Genomic DNA, 13,934 nt, shown 5'->3' with positions numbered 1-13,934 from the left:
GATGATTCACAGCAGAGGATGCAGTCAATTTGTATTTGGGAAATGCTGTATAGTAAGAAGAGGGCTGAAAGAAGAATAAAGAGAAACTTTGATCAAGGATTAACCGACTTTGAAAAAATTCAAGGGAATGTGATCCTTGCTTTTTCTTAGACAAGATAACGTACTTCTGATATAAACATGTCCAGGACCAGGTGCTTCTAGCATGTTCCTACCATTAGTAAAGTCCAAAAGTGATTCAATAATAGTATAAGCCACAATGAGAGCAAAGTATTTCTCTCACTAAACTTTCATATATTCCCTGCCTGCCAACACCATCCTGATCACAAGAACCTAAATCCATTGCAGTCTAATCCTAAACCTCTCTCTCTCTCTCTCTCTCTCTCTCTCTCTCACACACACACACACACCAGAGATCATCTTGAAGTATTAATGTGGTCGATTAAGCCTCATAAGAGGAAATAAAAACTACCTGATACCCAGGTTTTCAAATCCGAAAATTTGGAATCAGAAAGCTATATAACCAAAAATTACGATGTGAAAAACTCGAAAATCATTCCTTCCTCCATTTCGATGACAATCTATCTGAAAAATAACCTTAATATACATTGTTGCAGTAATATCAGGAATTTGTGAATCGTGTTGTGATCTCTCATTTTGAAAGAAAATTACCATCTCTAACTTCCTCCCTCCTCAACCAAATTGAAATTGTCTAAGTGATAATGTACATTACAAGACTACAAGAATAATTACACATAACACAAAGGCGTAGTCCTGAAGAAATGAGATTTCAGGTGGCAAATTTTTTGCTTTTGAATCCCATTCATGCTCCTTGCAATGTCTGCGTTTAAGCGTCGCCGCCTCGCCCCCAAGTATGCGTCCCTCATGCAACTCATCATCATGGTACTCATAATCATCATGCAGCATTGAAAAGTTACCATTTTTGTTTCCCTCTTCATTAGGACCCAAATAAACCTGGTAATCAGCGTGCTTTCTGTTACGCAACTTATTGCACGCCTCTTCTTCTTTTTCTTTAACAAATTCGGCCATTATTCTTCTGTGCATATCATCATCGTTGGCAGAAACGGTATGTGATCGGAACATCAGCATGATAAGATGCTTTTCTCTGCATGCATGCAGCTGAAGCCCTCTGGTTTTTGTCGATATTCTATAGGGGGAAACTGTAACTAAATTAACCGCCGAATTGGGTTAATTGGGCCCTTCAAATTAAACCGTATGTGTATACAAAGATTGTTCCTTTGTGGTTTTTTGTTCATTACACCGACTCCCAATTAGCCACTGTGCAGTCACTGTTAGTATGAGCTGTAGAACAAGGTCGGTATACAAAACATTTCATTACCATTTTTTGGTATCGAAAGATGAGAATTCAAACTTGGGTCGTCATCTAACGAAATGGAAAAAATCACTTGAATTGACTCCAACCAAAATGAGGGACACCATGCCACCACCATTAATATTCGGATAAGATAAGATAGTCTCATCACATGCATCATCAGGGAACTGATATTAAGAATTGCCAACTGTTTGGAGAACTCTTTTTTTTTGGGGATAGACTACTTGGAGAAGGTTGAGTAGGAACAAAGAAGAACACAATAATTTGTAAAAGTAGAGCAATGATCTTTTAACTACTTGAATCTTTCAAGTGTTACAATACAGATGCAATATATATAGTACAATTCTAACATGTTAATTTGATGACTCGTTCTCGATCAGAAGACGAATGAAGGTACAGCTGATAGCAGTAGTTTGCAGTTTCAACAGAGCTAACACCAGTAGTAAACGAATCCTGACCTACAACAGAAAGAGGCAGAGGGATAAACACAGAAAATAACCGAGACGAAGAGAAGGTGTCTGACTAGGAATGGCTGCTGATGCGTGACGAGGTGCTTTAGGACGAGGTTGTTTAGGAACGACGTAAGGAATTTTACCAATCTTCCTATTCAAGTGAAACACACTAAGATCGTTATTTGCAGGTTGTTGCATTTTCTGACCAAGAACTGCACTACGTGGATCCAAAGAACTTTCATGAGCTGAACTTGGAAGAGATTCAGAGAAAAAAAGAAGAACGAGTGTGAGAGAAAGCGCATATTTCATCCGAGTCATGTCTGCTAGCTCTAAGCAAAACGTAGTTTGCTAAATGAATATGGAACACCGTACCGGCCAACTGGGTGGATGGATTCTTTTATGGATTAGAGGATTACCTATTTAAGGTAGTAGCTCCATTATGGACCAGTAGTGTTCCGGTCGACACGCTTGAAAATCTTTAATCGTATCCAAAAGTAGGAGCCCTCCTAAACACGACAAAGAGTTTATAGAAGACAAGGACGGTATTTTTTGGTTTCGAAAGCCTAATTCGAACTTCAGTCCTCATATAACGAGATGGAAAAAATAACTTGAAGACGGAGACACCACCATTAATATTCGGATAAGATAGGCTTTGCCTTTTTGGTTAGTGCCACGTCCAAACTAGTCTCGCCCACATCATTAGGGAACTGAAATTAAGAATTGGCTAGTGACAATATTGCCTACTTGGAGAATTCTTTTTTATTTTGGATAGACTACTTCTACAGTAGCAACAAAGAAGAACACAATACTTGATGTAGAACAGATGGCTGCCCAATTTGAAGAACAATTGGATCGTGCTAAAGGAGGAAAACGAAAAGTGACTAGTAGACGCGAAACAGCTCCACAGAGTCCGTTTGGGACGCACCTTACCTTTCCGGAAAGGGAATCGCGCCAGAAATCAAACTCGTCGCTTTGCCACGACCTGTGACCTTTTTCGGGCATTCGGGGTCGTTTAGGGCCTCAAAACTGCATTTTTCTATTTTCCGGTGTTTTGGTTTTCCTAGTTATTTTCGGGTTGTTTTTGTTTTTACCCATGGGCTTTAGGGTTTCATTGTTAGTCGCCCTAGGGTTTATTTTCTTATAAATAAGCCGCCTTAAGGCTGCAGAACGGATCTATTATCTTTTTATCAATAAATTTGAGATTATTCTCTTTTATCTCTGGTGGACTCCAGAATCTTTGCTTAGGTTTATTGCTGGTAAACCTAGTTTTTCAATCCGATCATTCCGTCTGCGTCAATACTTTGAATCTTTCCGGTTTACAACTATACCAATTTACTGGAATTACTTGAATCTTTTGTGTTACAATACAGGTGCAATAGAATACAATTGTGACGAATTAATTTGATGACAAAGGGTTTCTCATTCTCAGAAGATGAAGGAATAAGGTACAGCTGATAGCAGTTTCAACAGACCTAACACAAGTAATAAACTAATCCTGACCTAGAACAGAAAGAGGCAAAGGGATAAACCCAAAAAGTAACCGAGACGAAGAGAAGGTATCTGACTAGGAACGGCTGCTGATACTTTGGGGAGTTTGGGCCGAGGTACTTTAGGAACTTTACGGATTAAGTTCATGTGAATCCCAAGCTTCCTATTCAAGTGAAACACACTAGGATCATTCTTTGCAGGGTGTTGCATTTTCTGACCAAGAACCGCACTATCTGGATTCAAAGAACTTTGATGAGCTGAACTTGGAAGAGATTCAGAGAATAAAAGAAGAACAACGAGTAAGAGAGAGAGCGCATATTTCATCGGAGTCATATCTGCTTCAAGCAAAAAGTAGCTTGCTAAATGAATATGGAAGACAAACTGGCTGTGTGGATTCTTTCATTAATAGAGAGGATTACTTATATAAGGTAGTAGCTCCATTGTGACCAGTGTTTCGACACGTTTGAATACATTGACCGCTATATCAAAATGGCTAGGGGACAAGATCAAGAAGATGTCGATCAGACCAAAAGAGAAAGTGTCATTCAATTTTTTACAATTATCTGAGAGTAAGAGCCCTCCAAAACATGATACTAAAGTTTATTGGTTGAAAGATATAGGGAAGCATTCAAGGAATTGAAATTAGTGTACCACTAGCAATTCTATATGTATCAGAAATATCTTATACGCTGAATGAGAAAGTTGACCCGTTTAGCAAGAAAAGGAAGATGCCTGAGAAACCAGTAGAAATTTTTCAACTACACACAAGCGAGACTTTAATGACCAATTTCAAGCCGTCCAGTGAAAATTGTGTATACCTCATTACGTGAAAGTGACAGGTTGAGAAGGTCAAGCCACCAAGTAAGAAGATATCCTCATGTCTCAATTAGTCTTATACCTAAAGAAATGTAAATATAGCTAGCCGGCACAAGAAAGGATGAGTTTAGAGTATCGGTGACACATAGCTCTTATCTTCCTTGAATGGCTGAGATCCAAAACACAATCAGTGTTTTTGCGATAGACTCCATTAATTGTTTCTAAACCTTTACACATACTCTTTCAACTGGGTAGATAAATCCAAGATGTACAAGTAAGCTAAATAAAAAAAAATTGGGTGACATTCCCAGGTGTTTAATATAAAATGTGATGATTTGGTCAGTGGAATAGCTTATCTAAAATTTCACGTTTGATCTTCTGCAGTGACATAGTAAGGCTCACATGCTTGGCCAATTCACCTATGACTCGATCCATGTATAACGCATATAGCCCATTTCTGCTTTCCAAAACTTCCAATGCTTTACGAGCATGAAGAACTGATGCCACCCACTCTTCGAAAAGCACTGCAATATCACAATCTTTAAGTTATTTCTCAGTTCTATATCTATTCTTGTTCACTAGGTGGTACCAATTGACAGTACTTAAAAGAAACTATTTTCTCAGTCACAAGATGTCTGCATCATTCAATTTATATTTATAAAACTTCTTGGTGCAAGAAAAGGTCCTCTGTTCCAGGGGATAGTGAATATAGTTTGGAATGATCTGGGATTGTTGAAATACAGACAGGTTAAGTTCTGTAAACATAGCAATTAAGATACATACCAGTGTCAAAACCTTCATCCTTTGACCATACTGATAAGTAATCAGACACCAAAAACTCAATAAGCTGGATCCTGTCAGTCATATACTAACATCAGTACATAATAATCATAAAAAAAATTCATTCCACTGGGAAAGTGGGAAGAGATGTCCAAGGGATAACATTTGTTATAAAGACTGATCAAGAAAAAGGGACAATCACATTGAGGGATGTGTTCTGTAAATACTTACAGTATGAACATGCATTGATGCATGTTTGTAAAAGCATCATCAAATGGATCTGAGAAAAGGAAACTCTCTGCCAGAATGGAGACTCTCTGAGAAACTGCAAAAAGTGCACGTTGTCCAATGTAGGGATCGGTACCAAGTTTTCGTATCAAGTGCTGGACGAAGAACTGCGCATCAGAGTCTGATTGTTTTGATGCTGAAACAAAATATTAGTAACATAAATAAGAGGTGATAGATAAACAAAAACTGAAAGAGCATATTTGTAATGTTGGAATGATAGGATGCCATGATTCCATAAGATTAATGTCATCATAGCATACCAAAAATCTTTAGTTTGAATACAGAAGTTTAAAATCAGCAAGACCAGAATATAGATCATTAACAGAACTTAACCACAGACAATAGATTACCATTTCCTTGCAAGGGGCAACACACCCTTGTAATCATACGTGTGATTAAGCTGCTGACAATTCCTTCTATGAGGTCTACGTTCTTTGCAGTTGATAACAGATTCTTCAATGAAGCTTCAGAATATAGACATAAGTTACAGAATGAAGAATATAACTAAAAGAGCAAAAAATTTGGATACACAAATCCACTGTGTGTCTACTCTTAGATAGCAGTCATAGCACTAATATGGAAATATTACAGTAGAATGATTGATCAAATCTGTTAACTCTTTTACTAGTCATTTGATTTGAACTAAAAGAGAAACAAGCATTTTGCTTACCTAAAATAAAATCTACCGCTTGGTGTGACCAATTCAAAAAACTAGCCTCCTCCACCTGACATTCCGATAAACTTGAGTTAGATGGAGATAGAAATCATGTATAAACACCACAGCAGCACAATGCATAAGTAATTATCTCTTTGGTTTTCGAAAAAGGATACAAAGGTAAGCTCTGGAACTGACTGGAGAACCGGTTTCACAAAGCTCCACAAGAAAGTCAACTGAGGCCCTAAGCAGCTCCATTTCATCTTCACTGTTCATGTCTGCACCAAAAAACAACTACTATCCTCAAATCAATTCACACAAAAATGCCAACACCTTACACCTAAATTTGGCCTAAATTGACTGAAATTGAATTAAAATGCGAGCATAGTTTACACAAGTTCATCGAAATCAAGTACACACCTGAAATGTGGTAACGCTGGGAAGAACCGCCGGTTCTTCTTCTCCTTTCCTTGAAACGCACTGCAATTTTTTCAAAGCAATTGTTGAAAAATAAGTACATTACTGATATTCGGAGAAAGAAGAAGAAGATGATGATGATGATGAAGAATACTAACCGTGTCTGAGAAATCGGCGTCGCAAGACGTCATTGAATCTGCACTGAGAAGCTTCCGGCAGCCGATTCGGGCTCAGCTTCCCCAAATTGTCGAAGAAATAGCACTTGCAGGAAGCGCTTTGCGGAAACAGGTCGCACTGCGAAGCATCTGAAACCGAAAGGAAAATCAATCAGATCTGAAATCTCTGAAATCGGGAGACGAAGAGAGAGAGAGAGAGAGATTTAGGACCTTCGGCTTCTTTCAGATCTTGCCGGAGTCTCAGAAGCTCTTGCTTCCGCTCCTTGGCCTGAAGCTCAATCAGCACAGAAGAGTCAACTAAGGCTCAATTTTGGTGAAAATTAGCCGAAAATTTCGAGTGAGAGTGAGAAAAGGACCTTCCGCTTCCATCGGAGAGCGTCGGAGTTTTGAGAAGGAGAAGAGTGGCTTTGCTTTTGGAGAAGCTTTGATCGGAGAAGTGAGATGGCCACCGCCATTCGCAGCGACTCGTCCGGCGGCGCTGAGTTTGTTGCCGATCGCTCTTGTTCGCTGCTTGACATTCTCGGTTTCTCCTGGAAATCTCGCGGGAGAAGTTTTCTGCGTCTTTTGATTTTTGAAAAATTAAATAAAATCGCAAAAGTTTGAATTTTGAAAGGTTTAGCCGTTTAGGTGCTTGGACCCAAAAAGAAAAAACGTTTTAGGGTGCTCGCTAGTGAACCAGCAAATCTCAACCATTGATATGTATGAGTAATTTTTTTTAATAACAAAATATAGACTTAACGTTATCTAGCCGTCCATTTATATTGGTGCACATGTCGGTACACTGAATACTCTCTCACTAGCTAGTTCATATTGGTATAAGTACACCTCGGTACACTGAATACTCACTACTCCCTTACTCTGGCTAATCCAATAGCGACAATGTGATTAGTGTAGTGTCAATTCTAACACGTGATTAGTATCGAGACTGCGAGCATTCTTTACTGACTAACAACTAAGAGTGACACTCACTTTGATCTAACAAGAAGTCTCATCCTCTACATGCTACCAACAACTAAGAGCGAAGTCAGACTCTACTTACTAACAAGAGCGACAAGTAATAAAAATCTGGCTCAAAAAACAACAGGTCGACTGGTCTATTCGGTACCAGTTACAGTTCCTACCTGTGGCTCAAAAGTAACCGGGATTTGCGTATTAGAAAGCCAGACTTTTAGGTAAGAACGCCAACAACTTGGAAACTCATCCCCCTAGATGAAGTACCAATACCTTCCACAAGCATCAAGGATCAATCATTTCAATATCAGTCACTCTGAAAGAAGGATACAGAAAGTAACATTCAACACTTCAAATCCAAATCCCAAAACCAGATCAAGTTCCATTATAGTGGAAGATAGAGAGGGCATGGCACTTATGAGCTAGCCAAGTTCAACGATGAGTAAAATAAACAGAAACTAATGAAGTACAAAACAAAAAATTGATAACAAAACTAATGAAGTACAAAACAACTGGATCTCTTCAAGGGCCAACTATCCTCCAGCAAGTTGGCACACGGTTTCATAAGCCACAGCTAGAGAGCAAAATTCATGCCATTATGATTTGATTTCTTTCCTCACACTACTATGACCTCAGGAAATATACAACTCAAAAGAACAAAAAAAATTAAAAATAAACTGTCCTGACTCCACCCTTATCTAATAGTACAGTCGTTCACCCAAAAAAAAGGGTGAAGGGTAAGGGCATTGCGATGAGGTGAAACAATAAGACATGGTTACAGAAACTCAAGTTGCTCCTGCAAAGATGTTCCAGAAAATCTAGAAGAGACTCCGGCAGGCCTCAATATCAGATGCTTGTGAATCCAGCACAGCTTGCCCCGAAGGGCTAGAACTAATAACCTGCAGTCCTGCATTGAATATGGCTTTCTGATAGTAGTCATCATCCACCACCTTCAAAACCTCTTTCACCACCTTAAAATCCAAAGCTCCAACTACAATTAATTTTCCCATAACTTCACCAAAATAACTCGGTGCTTTAGGATAATCAATGCCGATATCACTCAGCAAAGATGCATAGAGCAAACATCCACTCCTTATGTCACTCGCTGTAATGACCTTCTTAGAGAACAAATGCTCGAGAAGCTTAAAAAGTGGTTCAACATAGGATGTACTTTTCCCCAGCGCAAGGGAGATAGCTTCTTTGACAACCTCAGGGTGGTAAGCTGGAGATCTTAGCTCCTCCACGCACAGTAATGCTTCATCTAAAAGTCGCACACTGAAATATTCCTCCAAAAGAGAAACTGTTTTTTTCCTTAGTTCATCTACTTTCAACTTTAAAGCTGGAGCTTGTGGCTTTTCAACAGGTCGTGATACAGGTGCAGTAGGAACAGGTCTAGCAGGCACAGGAACCTGGGCTACAGGCTCAGTTTCGAAAGAGTAGTTGCTTGGGCGAGCAGGAGGAGCACCACTACCCTGCAACAAGGCACTAGGGCGTCCACTTGTAAGGCCACTACTACCCTGAGGTAACAGCCTTGTGTTCACCGATGTTGATTTGCCAATTAATGGCATCTGGCCCCCACGCCCAGCTGGCTGCATACCAGAACCATCACCTCTTGGCATTGACCGGGTCTTAGACACCTCCCAATTGTCATTGTCCATTCCAGGCATACCAGGCATCTTCCTAGTTCCTGGAAACCCAGGCATACCAGGCATCATACCCCCTGAACCAGGTCGGCTGTTGGAGAAGGGCCCAGGGCTGGTACTCCCTTGAGTACCAGCAAAGTTGCCACGACCAGTTCTAGTGCTACCAGGACGTAATCCAAGATTCTTTTCTGCCTCTGTATGTATTTCACTGATGGTTTTGGCTTTCACCTGTAATCAAAGTTCAAAAGAAAATTATTAAAAGTTATCACCAATATTTATAGCATAAGCATACCATTCGAATATAGATATCACAATAATTTACCTCCTCACGCCTGGGAACCCAGTTGTTGGAGCGCAAATCAATTACATCCCGAACCATGAACCTCAGCCTTGGAGCCAACTGAGGGTTTGTTGTCAGTTCCTTCAATCGGCCGAAGTACAAATCATTTATACGACGTGATTTTTGATTCTCATCAAGCTGTTTACCAATAGTGGTAAAAAAATGGCATATGGCCTCAACATTTTCCTCAGCAGGACAAATGTTGTTGTCAGCTCCTAAGAGCTCCTGTTTGACATAACAACAAAAAAAATGAACAAGATATCTAAAAGTAAATCACTGAAGAATTAAGGACTAAGAAAGAGGGAAATCCACGACGAACCGCAACAATGTGATGGACAATCTTTTCAGGTACCATCTTCTGCTTCAGGAGCTCTCCAATTAAACGAATGTTTCCCAGAGTACGTATCTTAGCCAATCTTTCTTTATCCCTACGTTCCATCTCTTGTTCAGGGGCAGTCATCTGCCGCACTTCTTCCCTCAACTTGTCAGCACCATCAAAAGCCTCTTGGCAATTGTTCAAGAGGACACGCTTGAAAGTGATTTCTTTTCCATCTGGTTCCTCTGATGGGAACCGGGGAAGCCTTTCATTAAGATCAGAGCATAGACGAGCATACATTGGACAAAATGTAGGTTCCAGCACAGCCTTATCGAAGATCAATTCAATGACTTCCTGCATGACAAAATTGTGAGTCAATTTAATAACAGTAATAATGAAGGACCAACAAGAATACTACTAATCAAAGATGACGACCTTTAGAATATCAGCCGAGGTAATTCCAGAGTCTACTAGCTGTCCTTTAAGGAGATCAAACTTCTCTGGGGTCAGCTTGTTCAGTATCCTGCATATAGAAACATCAAGAAGGATTCAACAGAGTGCTCCAACAGGACCAAGCAGATAACACAAACCTTAAAGAGGTCATAGTGAACCAAGCATGCAGTAAGCAGAAGACATAATAAAGTATGCTGGCATGTCACAATATCTTACCCCTTAACAGTCTTCACCACACGGTCCTTGTCAGATAGGGTACCCCTTCTAGCTGACCATGGGACCTCAGCTTTTACTAGAGCAGGAACAGCCCCTCCCTGAAATCATGAGAGAACAAAGTTGAGTCAAAACTGTCAAGTAAAAAGCAGAATACAACACGAAATATAACCAAAAGCATCCAAGACCAATATGATCTCAGCCACAAAATTTTAATTCTAAAGTGGAACTCAATTCAAAAGATATACATAAGTTGAAACAAAAAAATATTACCCCTTGGTTGGAAGAGTTTTGTGCCCTCGGATATTGCTGCTGATTTGCTTCCTGCTGTCTGTAATTACCAGGCTCTCTATTCTCCCTAAGTGTCTCAGGAACTGGAGCACGACGGTTGCGCCAATCCCGGTTGTCTGGCTCCGGATAATGAGCCGGTTGATTTGGCAACTGAAGAGGAAAAAATAAAACCCATATGTAAAGCACACAACAAAGTATCATGAGCAAGAATATCAATTATTCTGCAAGGCTATATCATTACTCACTAGTCACTAGTCACTAGAGTCATTAATGAGAATGAACACTATGTTTTGAAATGAAACAAAAGAGATTCTACATTAATTTCAACACTTGAAGAAAACAAAAGCAAGTAATATTAGTTGGACAGATACTGACATTGTTCACATTGGGTTCTACACGAACCCAAGGTTGATCTTCAGCAAGAAGAAACTCAGCTTCAACTTCTTGTCTGACTTTTATAATTTCCTCAGGGACCTCAACAGCCTATCAAGAAGATGTAATCCCAAAATTCAGTAAAGTTCATACAATCATCTGATGACTTGTATAACATGCTAACACTTTTTCAATATGAACTGCATTACAAAATTGAATTACCTCTCTAAGCTGCAAGATCTGCTCTCTAGTGTACTTCACGCGGTCACGACCCTCAAATCGTGAATCTCCGGCCTGTCCCGGAAAAAGTTTAGAAAGATTTGACAGATATACAGTTTGTGATGAAGGTATACAAAATGAGCACAAAGGTAAGATATAAAAAATCCTTCACTAAAAGAAACACTGAATATTAACTCTCCAGAACCTGAGTACCAATGCCAGAGAGTTTAAAACATGTCAGGAGAAGAAGAAAAAACTATAAATCACACATGTAATGAAATACATATCAAACTTTGTGCCAATACAACTACTGAAAGTAGTTCCAAGTGTTTGCCTCTCCTCAATGAATGTCAGCCTGCCTTATGTGTAAACAATCAAAAGCTACAGTAGCAATACAGCGGTGGTCCCCAAATGCAGCATACCAAGTTCTTTAATCAGTTAATTAACTGTGGGCAAGTCCTTTATGGGCAATCTAATCTAGCCGATTGCGCACCTAAAGCTTACATATAGCTGTTTGTCTATATTTACAGCAGGTACACATACAAAGTGCCCCACCAAGCCATACAATAATACCTTAACTCAACAGCAGTTTTACATTATTCTGCTAGCTAATACTAAAGAAAGGCACAGGTCTAGTCAAAATCGCTAAACAAAGACGAGTAAAATCTGCAGAACCCAAATGAAACAAAAGCCCTTATCTTTAACCAGTTGATTAAATGTGTGCAAGTCCTTTATGGGCAACCTAAACTCACGGATTGCTCACCTAAAGCCTACATATAGCTGTTTGTCCACTTTTTACAGCAAGGTACACATATCAAGTGCCCCGCCAAGAATTAGGACATTACTTTCTTTATCATCAATAATCCCTTAAATTAACAGTAGTGGTATGCGGGGGAAGATAAAATCCTCAAAATTCTAAAGAAAAGGCATTTAGGAGAAATCATTAAGCTCAAACACCCCTCACAAAACAAGTCTTCAAACTCTGTAATTGGTTGGTCAATAAGAGGACCAACTTCTCGGAGATCCTCCCTCTGCTGGGTCGCACATAATTCAATCCAAACAACAATCTTATAGCTTTCTTAATAATCATGGAAACAATCTTATAGCGTTCTCAATATTCATCCAAACAACATAACAATAAAAACCAATAAGCGGATAACAGGGGGCAGTAAAACCAATTAGGTAAACAAACAAGCAAATTGCATATCTAATACAAAGACGGGCCGAAACTGTAGATCCAAATAAAAGACGATCGATTTGGATGTGTATACCTTAATAGAGAACCCAGCGCCGGCCCCGCCATGGGAACGCAAGGTGGGGAGATCAGAAGAAAAGGAACCGAAAGCTAGAGAAGAAGACTGGGCGGAGGAAGAGTCGAAGCGAGGACCAAGGAGTCTACCACGACCGCCACCAGGTCTCAAGCTCAACACCGATTGATCAGCCTGCTGCATACCTCGATCTGAATAACTTTGAAAGAAAATCCGGAGTAGGATTGAAATAAGCAAAGACGGAATTAGACTCAGCAAAACTAGACCGCTGAATCTGATAGGATTGGATTTATATATAGAGAGAGGGATTTCCCGAAGTGATTTGGTTTTGGGTTTTCTCTCTTCAAGCTCAGAAGAGAAGAGAGAAATAAGAGAGATGGGTCCGTAGGGCGGTGGGAGAAGCTAAAAACCCTTGCTAGCTAGAGATTTATTTCTTTTTCTTTTTTTTTCTCCTCGTTATTATTATTATTATTTTTTTCTCGTTATTTTTTTTTAGGTATATGTCGGGGGAGTGTGATTAGTGATTACGTTATTGTCCACTTGGCGGCCGTGGGTTGAGTTTTGCGTACAATTTTGGTTGGACTGACGAAAGTGGGCTTTTTGTTATGTCCAAAACTGCGGTTTGGTCTTTCCTAGTCAAGTTTCTGTAGTGTGTCCGGCGGACCCCAGTTTTCAATCAGCACATTCATTTAGGCCCATTAATTGACCCACACAACTAAGAAGGCCTTTTCCTCTCTCCCCACCGTCTGTGGCTGGCGATGATGTCGTCAACCACATACGACCATGTAGTGACCAACACTATTAGCAAGAGCATTGATAATTCGAAAGAGAGACATTATGAGTACTTAAACTAAAATATCAGTAGATATTTAAAAGATTAATTATAAAATACCCTGAGACATTTGGGTACAAAATTTGACAAGCCTAAATAACATTGACCTCTAAAGCGGCGCTCTCCCCTAGGGTTTCGTCGAGCACAGAGAGGAGATCCGCCCACATCTCGGCGCTCTTCTCGCCTAGGCCCGGTGCTCTGCGCTCGTGGTCGGTCGGTATTTGGGGTGTTCAGATCCCGGTGGAGTTTGGGGATTTTTGGGGACGGGAGGTCTTCCTGTTTCCGACTGGGCGTAGTAGATCGGGGTTTGGGTATCGGCGCTGCACAGATTCCACCCCGGCGAGGCACGAGAGGGGTCGCCGCTATCAAGGAGGCAGAGATCTTTTCCGACAGGGCCTCTGTGGGATTGTGGACTGTTCAAGGAGGCATCGCACCGGGATTGATTTGATTTTCCAACTGCGGGCCTGATTGATGAGGCAATGGAAGATAGGCTGACTGCCGGAGGGCCAAATGGCGGCGGAGAAGGCATGGCAGCAGTGGCCTACGGGTTCTGCCCCATCGGCTCGAGTTCGGGCTTGGGCCTTTGGGCCTAGGATCAAGCTTGAGTTTTTGG

The 13,934-nt window shown here is 40.4% G+C and overlaps 2 protein-coding genes and 2 non-coding genes across 5 annotated transcripts; all 4 read right to left on the bottom strand.

The window, feature by feature from the left end:
* Window positions 1-4,327: 4,327 nt before the first annotated feature.
* Window positions 4,328-7,112, bottom strand: LOC133726905 (protein MULTIPOLAR SPINDLE 1). Of its 2 annotated transcripts, none has more exons than XM_062154539.1 (10): window positions 6,780-7,112; window positions 6,634-6,691; window positions 6,406-6,552; window positions 6,251-6,310; window positions 6,029-6,108; window positions 5,846-5,900; window positions 5,526-5,639; window positions 5,119-5,311; window positions 4,891-4,961; window positions 4,328-4,631 (listed from the first exon to the last, which is right to left on the bottom strand). In XM_062154539.1, exons 1-10 carry the CDS (start codon window positions 6,939-6,941, stop codon window positions 4,447-4,449), a joined length of 1,125 nt encoding a protein of 374 aa, XP_062010523.1. In that variant the 5' UTR covers window positions 6,942-7,112; the 3' UTR covers window positions 4,328-4,446. The 2 variants fall into 2 exon arrangements, with proteins under 2 accessions (XP_062010523.1, XP_062010524.1); XM_062154540.1 differs by having other exon boundaries at window positions 5,526-5,615.
* A 618-nt stretch (window positions 7,113-7,730) lies between these two features.
* LOC133708617 (eukaryotic translation initiation factor) lies at window positions 7,731-12,902 on the bottom strand. Its single transcript, XM_062134084.1, has 9 exons — window positions 12,493-12,902; window positions 11,225-11,296; window positions 11,006-11,113; window positions 10,613-10,780; window positions 10,343-10,440; window positions 10,109-10,196; window positions 9,677-10,027; window positions 9,340-9,582; window positions 7,731-9,245 (listed from the first exon to the last, which is right to left on the bottom strand). Exons 1-9 carry the CDS (start codon window positions 12,670-12,672, stop codon window positions 8,193-8,195), a joined length of 2,361 nt encoding a protein of 786 aa, XP_061990068.1. The 5' UTR covers window positions 12,673-12,902; the 3' UTR covers window positions 7,731-8,192.
* Window positions 11,666-11,769, bottom strand: LOC133727595 (small nucleolar RNA snoR103). Its single transcript, XR_009855276.1, has one exon. It is a non-coding gene; the product is annotated as a small nucleolar RNA snoR103 (small nucleolar RNA).
* Window positions 11,936-12,041, bottom strand: LOC133727596 (small nucleolar RNA snoR103). Its single transcript, XR_009855277.1, has one exon. It is a non-coding gene; the product is annotated as a small nucleolar RNA snoR103 (small nucleolar RNA).
* Window positions 12,903-13,934: the final 1,032 nt, after the last annotated feature.

Source organism: Rosa rugosa, chromosome 1 (assembly GCF_958449725.1).
Source record: "Rosa rugosa chromosome 1, drRosRugo1.1, whole genome shotgun sequence".
NCBI lineage: Eukaryota > Viridiplantae > Streptophyta > Magnoliopsida > Rosales > Rosaceae > Rosa > Rosa rugosa.
The sequence above is the reverse complement of the archived record's forward strand: the minus strand, read 5'-3'. Positions and strand labels throughout refer to the sequence as shown.

Bases quoted from the DNA above. Each gene is read 5' to 3' on its own strand.
- LOC133726905 (XM_062154539.1), bottom strand. From the start codon at position 6,941: ATGTCAAGCAGCGAACAAGAGCGATCGGCAACAAACTCAGCGCCGCCG. The intron at 6,109-6,250 runs GTGTGTACTTGA...TTTTTGGTGCAG, and splicing joins CCAGCGTTACCACATTTCAG to ACATGAACAGTGAAGATGAA. The intron at 4,962-5,118 runs GTAAGTATTTAC...TATGACTGACAG, and splicing joins CATCAATGCATGTTCATACT to GATCCAGCTTATTGAGTTTT.
- LOC133708617 (XM_062134084.1), bottom strand. From the start codon at position 12,672: ATGCAGCAGGCTGATCAATCGGTGTTGAGCTTGAGACCTGGTGGCGGT. The intron at 10,781-11,005 runs GTCAGTATCTGT...TTTCCTCTTCAG, and splicing joins TAGAACCCAATGTGAACAAT to TTGCCAAATCAACCGGCTCA. The intron at 10,441-10,612 runs GTAATATTTTTT...TCATGATTTCAG, and splicing joins AAAACTCTTCCAACCAAGGG to GGAGGGGCTGTTCCTGCTCT.